Source organism: Drosophila bipectinata, chromosome XL, assembly GCF_030179905.1.
Source record: "Drosophila bipectinata strain 14024-0381.07 chromosome XL, DbipHiC1v2, whole genome shotgun sequence".
Taxonomy (NCBI): domain Eukaryota; kingdom Metazoa; phylum Arthropoda; class Insecta; order Diptera; family Drosophilidae; genus Drosophila; species Drosophila bipectinata.
Window position 1 is genome coordinate 9,781,235 of NC_091734.1, and position 10,109 is coordinate 9,791,343.

Here is a 10,109-nt window from a genome sequence, read left to right on the forward strand (position 1 = left end):
TTCTAGTATGTATCTTAAGGTCTTTGTATTTATTATTTATTATATCTTTTATTTTAGTTATATGTAGTTATAGGTTGTTAATCTTAAATAGCCTTAACCGAAATAAAAATGATTTACAAAATATATCCTGCGTCTTACTGGAGGGGTGGGTGATTTATTGACAGGTACAACGTGGTCTTAACATGGATCAGGAAATAGGTTTCCGTTCTGTAATCAAAAACCCAATTACCGAGTTTCCACACTCATATCTTGGTCTCAGTACCCTTTTAATATTTTTTGACCAGTATAATCAAAAAGTAATCAGTATAGCCATGATATAGAATTCTACTCATAATTGTATCATTCCTTTCACAAAGTTTTGCTGTCATTGTCATTTAGGTTCGGAAAAATATAGATTATTAAAATAATATTAAGTTCAGCTAAATTATTGATATAAAAACGGTCATGGTTGGAGAAGAAGATGTGCTTTTCCAGCTTGACCTGGAGCTACTCCTGGACGATGAACCAAAGATCAGCAGCCCGCACAAAGCAAGATTTCAGATGCACCGATGGCTCAAGTTTATGCCCCACATACGGTTCCAGAACACCGAATTCCCGAGGAAGGATAGTCTTAAAAACCAGGTTTCGGCAGTTTTAATGAACAACTCAGCTGCTGATGTGTCAGTTATGGTTGGCGGTAGGAGGTACAAGAGCTATCTGATGGCTTTGAAATCGTATTGCCGTCTGTTCCACGGCGAGGAGTACCAGACCGGAGATACTTTGATGCTATGTGACGGGTCGATAAGCCCCGAATCCTTCGAGATCGCCTATTCGTGGATGACCCAGCACCAGGTATACTTCTACGGCGAGCAGATTCTGGATCTCTTGGTGGCCGCAAAGGCTCTTATTTGCCCGGAACTGACTCGCGCCATCTACGATTGCCTGAACAACCATAACAACTTTTCCGAGTTGGAGGCCTTCGATTGCTACGGACGGGCCATGGAAAAAGGAATGACTGAGGTAGCCATGCTGATGCTGGGTCGGGTCGGCAAGTGCTTTCTGGTCCTGGTGGGCACATCCCAATTCAGCCAGCTGAGTGTGAAGCACTGCAGCATCGTGCTTGGCTCAAGCCATCTTGCTGTACAATCGGAAATAGAGGTGAGAATGGGGATTCAGTAACCCATAGGTATCCCATATCCCATAACCATTTGTTTTTTGTCAGACTTTCTATGCAGCTCTGGGATGGATTTACAAAGATTATGAGGGACGCAAGAAGGATATCGGTCTTGTTCTAGACAGCGTTAAGTTTAGTTGGCTGCCGCCCCTATTTCTACTTTGTTTGGCGGATTACCTGCCGGACTTGCAGCCGGAAGTGGCGGATCAACTGTGCGGCTTCATCGATGCCGGGATGGCCATGCAGCAGTGCGAAGCCCTCACTCCGTTCATGCGGCACGGGGAGAGCGAGGGAAGTCGTAACTGGATCGTGGACCCAAAGTGTCCCTACAAACACCATTTGCATCATGGCTTCCCCGATAAAGTGAGCATGGAAGCATTCATCGATTATATGAAATCGATTCAGGCCAATCCAAGTAAGTTCCGTGCCCGCTTGGAGGACGGAGCCAAGCCATCGTGGCGTAGTTCTGAGCCATCGCAGGAAAGCATCGATGTAGGAACGGAAAGCCAGGATATGACATCTGTCCGACATAAGGTTGAAGAAAAGCTATCTGCAATTCTAAAGAAATCTTGGGAGGACCAATCCGAACCGAAACTATCAAACACCAGTCTTTCTCAGTTCATGCCGACAGAGTTCTCGTCATTGGAGGAATTGGAGTACCGCTCCTGGTCGAAAATCGTTAAAAAACGGGAAGAGGATAATCTTTATGGGTATAATCGTCCCGAAAGATTCAAGGCGATGCCTTCCCGAAAACGGCCCAGATTTTAGGAGTACGTCTATGCGTTTTTTTGGACGTACTTCCAAATGCCATCAAAAAAATTGTTAAATTTCATTAAATCTGTTCTATGTTCGAGTAGCTTGTTCTGTCGTTTCTTTATTCGATTTCAGATTTCTAAAGTGGGAAAATTGGAAAAAATCTAGAAAAATGTTGAAATGATATTCAAGCCATATTTTGAACGAGGAGTAGGAGTTATTGAAGCACTGAGAACAGAATGGTACACTTTTTCCTGATCGGATATAAGTTACGCATATAGAATCAGAGATTCGCTATCTATAGATGATGATACTTAAGAACTACCATCCTTAAACTTCCCACTTCAAAAAAGACGGATGGTAGGTTATGGTTAGATGGTTCGGATGTATGTATTGTATGTATATGTACACATATTTACAAAAGTCGCGCTTATAAATAGAATTCGGCAAGATTCGGGCGGTGGTACGGTGGATGTCCTTTTCTTTCTTAAGACTAATGATAATCCTACAGATCTGGGCGTTTCTCCAGCTTCTGGGAGCAGGCCTACACAAGCGTGGAGAGCTCATGCAGGGAGACGGTGATGTTGCTCATGTCCAGCGTAGGCGGCATGCCCGGGCTCACGGATCCGCTCGCCTCGCGTCCTCCGGACGTCAGGCAGCTGGTGTTCGCCAGCCCAACCAATGGCCTGGGCGTTGGCGGTGTGGGCGGTGTGGCGGTGGCCGGACGGACAAGGAACGATGAGTTTACAGCTCCACCTCCAGTCAAGTGATTGTTGCCGCTCAGCAGTGGGTTGAAGCTGCCGTGGGAGTGGTTGGGCGAGACGGGCGTCACGGAGGGAGGCTGCAGCATACAGGCGTGCTGGCTCTGGTACAGTTGCATCGGTTGCTGGGCAGCCGATGGCGATGTGGCGGTGGCGGCGTGGTAGGTGCTATGCGACAGGGGATGAGGCACAGGCACTGGCAGCGCCAGAGGCATGGAGACCGGCAGTTGGCTGGCCGAAAGAAGCGAGATATTGTGCGCATGCGGATGGGGTGGCGGCGGCAACGAAAGTCCCAAACTTATAGGGGCGCCACGGTAGCTGATGGTCTTCTCCCGCTGCCAGACGAACACGTTGTGGACCATGGCGCCGCCGCAGAAGACGATTCCCACGCCGATCAGGATACTGGTCACCGTTGCCGGCGTCGAGTGGAAGTGGCTGAATGTGTAAAGTATGAGGCCGGTGAGGAGCACCGGAATGGAGATGAAGAAGCCACTGACGGCACAGGTGCGACTGGCGCTCGACTTGGCCAGGTACTGGTTGTCGCGACCCTCAAACATCGGCGCCCGCAGCTTCACGGCGAACAGGAACTGAATGGCGCAGACGAGCAGGCAGCACAGGTTCAGGGAGAGCGAGAGGGCGCCCAGGGCCAAGGTGACGTCGTACACAACGATAAAGTCCTCGCTGTTGGCCACCACACCCGAGGTGGAACTCCTTCCCAACGCATCCTCGCGTCCATTGGGCGAGATCCTCAGCAGGAAAATCAGCGAGAGCAGCGCCAGCAAGAGGGAAACTATAAAAAGGACAGGATAAGTACATGTTGCAAAAGTGAGTGAGACAGAAAATGATGCCTCACGAGGACTACATACTGAGACAGAGCAAGCCCAGACTGGTGAGCGCCTCCCGTGGCGACGGACCCGGCTTGTTCAGCTTCTGAACCACGGGATTGGCCGTCAGGTTGTGACAATTAATGTAGCTGTGCCCCACCGGGCTCAGGTGGTGCGCATGCGTCTGCTGATGCGGCTGGTGGAGCAACTGCGTCTGTGCCGGCATCGGCGACTGCATCAGCGAGTGTGACGCTTGCTGGGAGTGATGATGCTGCTGCTGCTGCTGCTGCAGTTGATGGCTGCTGTCGGCCAGGATGTGCTGGTTGGTGTACGTGTGATGATGGATGCTCCCATTTCCCAGGCAGTTTCCGTTCGGGGTCAGCGGTGTGAGGGGAGTGAGTGGCTTGAGCGGGGTACTGGGGGTGGCAATATTCAAGAGGGTGGAGGCGTTTGCCACTCGTCCCCCGCCATTGAGCAGGGTGCTCGTGGCGGAGGCGTTCAGGGCGGAGATGTTGAGCGGTTGCGGTTGTGGCTGCGGCGGTCGCAGGTGGATGTTGCGCGCGGTCGTTGCCAAGGCAGCTGCAGCAGGTGTCGGTGAATTCCCGCCACCGGTGGTGGTTCCAGTTCCTGTTCCTGTTCCATTTATACCTCCGCTTGTAGCATGAACTGGGGGTGTGTTGTGGCCGCTGCCACTGCTCCCGCTGTTATTATTGCTGCTATTGCTGTTGCAATTGCTGTTGCTGTTGCTATTGCCGTTGCCGTTGCAATTAATACTGCTGGCGGTGCGCAGCAGCTGGCCGCCACCAAGTGGCACGGGCGGGGGCACGGGTATTGCGACGGTGGCAGCGCCAGCGGTGGTGGTGGCTGCAGTAGCGGTGGCAGTCACACTGCTCGCATTTGAGGCGTGCTTCAGCATTTCCTGCGGATTCGATCGATCTTTGTTCACATTCTGGACGTTCTAAAAACAAACAGGACTAATCGACCCTGAAAAGGGATTAGGAAAATGATTAGAAAGTATGATCTCTAATTTATTTGCCAGATCTGTTAGTGATGGAACTTTCTTTTCGTTGGCGGGTGGGGGGGACGGGGAAAAAACTTTCCCATAACTTATGCATTGCATGTATTAAGTAATTAGCGAATGGTGGAGAACTTTTCCCGGGGGGAGAAGGGGGGGCCTGGGGAATAAAAGCAAAAGCGGGAAAAACTGAATATTCACACGCTTAGAGAGAGAGAGGAAGCGAGACAGAAGGAGATAAAGTGCACAAGTGCAGCGAAATGCAATTGTAACGGTTCACCTGTGCATGTACACACTCACACACACACACATCAGACATAAGCGTAAAAATTTCCCACAAATATTTCCAATGGACTGGAAGGACCTTGAGTTCCCACGGCCTGTGACGAATTCAGAGGAAAACCCATTAGCTTACTTGGAAAATGTTGATTTTTAGCTGACCAAATGGTTTTCTATTTCACGAGCACAAGACTCAGCAGCTTTGTGACCAAAAAACTGAACACTGAGCCCGCGACGAAAACACCAAATGCAATTGACAAGTTCGAGAAAACGGGTTTACCTCTGTGTTCTTTTTGGGGTATTTTAATTTCCCTTTTTGGCCTGTGACCTTTACATGGCCAGCGCGGAGTTGGTCGCCGGCCACCACGATCACTTGGCGATTTTGAATGAATTAACCAGAGGCCATCAATGGGCATTGGCCAATTAGCGGCATCTACTGCCAGGCGGCGGCTACAAGGAGCATTCCAACGGGAACTGGATACATTCCAAATGAACTATTCCAGTTGATGAACTATCCCAACCCACTAAGGACACCCAAATGAACTACACTTCCTCTAAATATAGTTAATCACTGGTAGTTACTTACAAAAAATAAAAAAAAAATTAATAAATAAACCGTCGTTTTTGGTTGTATTTTCACAAATGAATTTTCAATAAACCGTAATTTGATGAACGTTTTTCGCGATCAACAATCGTTCATTCGTAGTTAGGCGCCCGGTTCGTGAAAGCGAAAGAAAAAAAAAAATAAATAAAAATAACTGCGACTACGATCCGTTTCGATCCGTGGCTCTCTTCGGACTCGGAATCCACTTCAGCCAGTGCTGTTGGCTTTTTGGTTCTAGCCGCCGGCAGCGATGCGATGGCCAGCTATTCGCACAACCAGTTAACAAGTGAACGGGCGGGCTCTGCCTCTCTTCCGCTCTCTATTTTATACACCCGATCCCTCTAACACACACACACACACACACACACTGGCACATGCGGGCAAGGGAATAAGCCAACTCCAAATGCCATTGGTCACAGTGGCTCAGCAGCCTTGGGAAAGGCCCTAATTGCAGCAAGGCGTTGAAGGAGTAACCGTGAAGATATAATATCTAATAGATACAATTTTTAATTATTGAGATTTTAGAAATATTATTTTAGACGGATATGTTATGAAAATAATGAAATAAATTAAAAGGAAAACTTTAGGAATTCATTCTTTTGAAAATTATCTTTCTAGGAATCCTTCTAGAAAAATCAGCTTGTCTACATTTTTTAGAAGCACTTAAACTTTTAAAAAATATAAGCTTTTATAGCTAGATTTTATTAGTTGTAGTAATTATTGTAACTAAGGAGTTACATTTCTATTTATAGGGTAATTCAAAATTTAAAACTGCACAAGATAAAGCGGGATAAGCTAAAAATTGAGTAACTGTGCCATTTCCTAAACGATATAATAAATTGTATTAAGCAGAGAAAGATTTAATTTTATTAAATCCCAGAGCTCTGGGATTATTTATAGCATTTTTTTACACAATTACGAAAATTATATTGAAATGTTATTTTAAAATTTTCTAGATCTTTCGAGGGCTATAGTAGGGTGCTTCCCTTGGCCCTGTTTACCTAAAGCAGTATTTTGTATCCAAATCACTTGGATAATAGCCCAGATATTCTCCTTTACAAAAATCATGTTTTTTATCTATAATATTTTTTTCCTTTTTTTAAGTTTAAAAAATATATGCCTAGCTCTTAAAAATATAAACCACCATTTGAGATAGCGCCCTTCGTTTTTACCCTGCAACCCACTGTATCTCAAACCTGATCGATGCACGCTCACACACAGATACACCAAGCCGATCCTGCCCCACACACATACACGTAAGGCAAACGATGCTACCACCACTACCAACCACAACAACAACAACACAACGTAAGCCACAAGAGCCGCAGTAAAAGCAATATCAGCGGCTTCAACTTCAACTCGCCTAGCCGCATTCCACAAGCTCAGCTCTTGGCTGGGAGGCAGTTGTTGTTTGTTAGTTTTGTTGTTGTTGTTGTGCTTGTTTGTTGTTTTGGCCGACAGACATTTTTGCCTCTTGTTGCATACCACACATTCATGTCGTGCCTATACAGGGCTAGGAGCACGTTTAAATATTCACAAACTAATACCTTTTGAAGTCAGTAATTAGACGCACGGAAATTAGCCTTTGCATGCCGTTTCTGGCATCTGGTTACGAATTTATTGGTAGAAATTCGCGCGCGGCACTTGGCCAATAGGAGTTCTTCAGTTGGATTCAAAAAATACAAAATTCATTGTTGCCACATTTTTAATATTTATTCTCCAGTGTTGGTCAACGAAATTAAATATCGAGTTGATATTCGCAAAATTATTATCGATAAATTTAAAACGTAGGGATGATATCGTGAAAGTATAAAAGTATCGATTTATTTTGTTAAAGAAAATAAACATAAGGCTTTGGGAGTTTATTTTTAATTCCTCACTCTTATTTTCTAATAATATAAACCTAAATGATACAAATTTTTCAAATGAGACCTGAAAAAATAGTTTTTCCCACCCGAAAAAGAACAACACTGGCACGAATCGACCGCTAAACGATAGGCATGTTCCAAGTGTCATCCCTAGGTCTGTACGAGCATATTTTTTTTGCCAAATTACTGCACAGCTGCACTGCCAAAGACCAAAGAGCATGACTGATCCTAGCAAACTTTCCGTGGCCGTGGTGTGTTCCTCGAACATGAACCGTTCCATGGAGGCGCACAATTTCCTGGCTAAGAAGGGCTTTAATGTGCGCTCCTATGGCACTGGCGAACGCGTCAAACTGCCCGGCATCGCGTTTGACAAACCAAATGTTTACGAATTTGGAACAAGCTACGAGGACATCTACCGCGACCTGGAGACCAAGGACAAGGAGTTGTAAGCCAAAACTTTCCAACTAATCAAACATATAGCCGAATTGTCATCTGACCACATGTTCACATCCACCGACAGCTACACACAGAACGGCCTGCTGCACATGCTGGACCGCAACCGGCGGATTAAAAAGTGTCCGGAACGATTCCAGGAAACGAAGGAGCAGTTCGATATAATCGTTACTGTCGAGGAGCGTGTCTACGACTTGGTGGTGCTGCACATGGAATCGATGGACTCTGTCGACAACCGGCCTGTACACGTCCTCAACGTTGATGTGGTTGACAACGCCGAAGATGCGCTAATGGGTGCCTTCCTCATTACAGACATGATAAATTTGGTGCGAATCAAATACCGTTGTTTCTTTTGGGGCAATAACACTTAATGCATACACCTTAATCCTTTGCAGATGGCCAAGTCCATGGATCTTGATAACGATATTGACGAAATGATACAGGAGTTCGAAGAGCGGCGAAATCGAGTGATCCTGCACTCTGTTCTCTTTTACTGACGACCGTCGCGAGGCATACGAACGTGTCCTGTTCCTGTTTTTTTCCCAGCTACCAGCTCCCTTCTCGGAGGTCGTAGACCCAGGGGGCAAGGGAATATCAACAAACGGGATCGGGATCGTGATTGGGGAGGGGGGTTATTGTGGCGTCACTCAAGTGGCAGCCATATAGGTTGTAAATAGGGAGGCCATACCACACACTGACCAGATCTACACCAGCGAGCATGCAGCGGCAATTGTGGCGTTCGTTACAGCTGTGCGATGGGGTTATCGGCTCAAATACTCTCTCAAACAGTAGCATATGTACGTGTGTGCGTTCGTTTTCCTTGTTAGTACAAGAAATCTGTTTTGTTTTTTGTTCCCGGTTGATTTTTAGCTTTTATCATTAATTCCGATATCAATTTTTAAAATTTTCTTCGACTGGCAACACTGGCCGGTTACCCATTCTCTTCTCTCCAATTCCCCAAAAACCCCCCACCATCCACCTACGTACTCCACCTTTAACCGATTCGCGTAAACAGAGAACAGCCAGCAAAGCAATCGCATGCGGTGCTCCACACTTGGCAGTGTGTGCGTGTGTTTGTGTCTGTGTCTGTGTGTATGTGTAAGTGCGTATTCGGATGAGTGCATGGCAGAGAACCGGCTAAGTCAGGGACGGAGTGGGCGGATCAACGGGATAGGAGTACCTTTTTAAAATTTTTCTTTTTTTTTTAAACTAAACGACTTATTGGGACGGGGGATACCGGTCTGCAACCCATAATTAATAAATTAGAATAACACAATACCACTGAGGGCTGTACGTCTCACAGTTACAAACCATAGAAGGAGGCCGCAGTGGGTGCTACCAGGCAGAACAATACTAAATAATTCAATTATTAAGAAAGCTATATGTGTAATAAATGAAACTAATTTATATTGGCTTGTTTTTTCGGTGTTCCAAAGGTTATTTTACTCAAAAACAATTATTTTTCAAGATTAGAATGCTAATTTGTAATGTAGAAAAATAAAAAATTTTAAAATAACACAAAAAAATGGGTGGCATAATAAAAGATAATTGAAAATTATAAAAATAATTGAAATCTTTCAGTTATAGTTTTTTTTAGATCTACCATGTATGTAAGTCTTATGGTTTTTATATTATAAAGTAGCCTCTGCACCTTTAGATATTTTTAATTTAATAAAAAAATTAATCTTTACTTTTTGAAAAGATACTTTCAAGGCCGTGACTCCTAAAGAGTATAAATAATTTAATTCTCTTTTTATACAAAACTAAACGCATGTGAGGTTCAAAAAATAAATTTTGTAAGTAAATATGTTAAATATTAATATGTTTTTAATTATTTGTGTTATGATTTAACTTCTGAAAATTAAAAAAAGAAAATATTGTTAAGACCAATTAAACACTTTATATTTTAAGTGTTAATTTAGTCGCGAAACAATTTAGTCTTTAAAAAAAATACTATTAAAAAGATTAATAATCACATGTACCCTCGCCGCCCGAGTCCGTCCCTGGCCGATCGCCGCCGTCGGTTACAAAGCGTCGTTTCTGTTGTTGCCATTGGCAGTGCCGCCGCCGCTCCATCGCTCCAACGCTCCATCGCCCCAATGCTTCATGCACGCTTTGTGTGCTCGGCCTGGCGCAGTCAGGGAACGATCGCGCTTGGCTCCATTACTCTGTGCTCCGAGGGCCACACCAAGTCCATCGCAATTTCGTGAATCCGCAACTCCGCTGACCACTGAATCCACAACATAACTAGCACAGCCGTAGCCGTAGCCATCACGCACGCGTCCATCGTCTACCATCAGTCCATCATCCATCAGTGGCTTTTAGACATCCGGCAGTCGAGCAAATAAACACCGTCTCCAGCCAGCCAGTTAGGCTTGTGAAATCGTCGAAAACCAACG

At 45.2% G+C, this 10,109-nt stretch overlaps 3 protein-coding genes across 4 annotated transcripts; 2 read left to right on the forward strand and 1 right to left on the reverse strand.

Annotated features, from left to right (window-relative positions):
- The first annotated feature begins 308 nt into the window (after window positions 1-308).
- Window positions 309-2,002, forward strand: LOC108119449 (uncharacterized). Its single transcript, XM_017232642.3, has 2 exons — window positions 309-1,137; window positions 1,202-2,002. The coding sequence occupies exons 1-2, from the start codon at window positions 445-447 to the stop codon at window positions 1,919-1,921; spliced, it is 1,413 nt and encodes a 470-aa protein (XP_017088131.3). The 5' UTR covers window positions 309-444; the 3' UTR covers window positions 1,922-2,002.
- Window positions 2,003-2,268: 266 nt separating this feature from the next.
- LOC108119459 (uncharacterized) lies at window positions 2,269-7,091 on the reverse strand. 2 transcript variants are annotated; one of them, XM_070280364.1, is made up of 3 exons: window positions 6,937-7,091; window positions 3,534-4,475; window positions 2,269-3,457 (listed from the first exon to the last, which is right to left on the reverse strand). In XM_070280364.1, exons 2-3 carry the CDS (start codon window positions 4,405-4,407, stop codon window positions 2,451-2,453), a joined length of 1,881 nt encoding a protein of 626 aa, XP_070136465.1. In that variant the 5' UTR covers window positions 4,408-4,475; window positions 6,937-7,091; the 3' UTR covers window positions 2,269-2,450. The 2 variants fall into 2 exon arrangements, with proteins under 2 accessions (XP_070136465.1, XP_017088145.2); XM_017232656.3 differs by lacking the exon at window positions 6,937-7,091 and adding an exon at window positions 5,372-5,660.
- Window positions 7,092-7,391: 300 nt separating this feature from the next.
- Ssu72 (Ssu72 CTD phosphatase) lies at window positions 7,392-9,119 on the forward strand. The gene is made up of 3 exons (XM_017232641.3): window positions 7,392-7,702; window positions 7,778-8,036; window positions 8,106-9,119. The coding sequence occupies exons 1-3, from the start codon at window positions 7,476-7,478 to the stop codon at window positions 8,205-8,207; spliced, it is 588 nt and encodes a 195-aa protein (XP_017088130.1). The 5' UTR covers window positions 7,392-7,475; the 3' UTR covers window positions 8,208-9,119.
- Window positions 9,120-10,109: the final 990 nt, after the last annotated feature.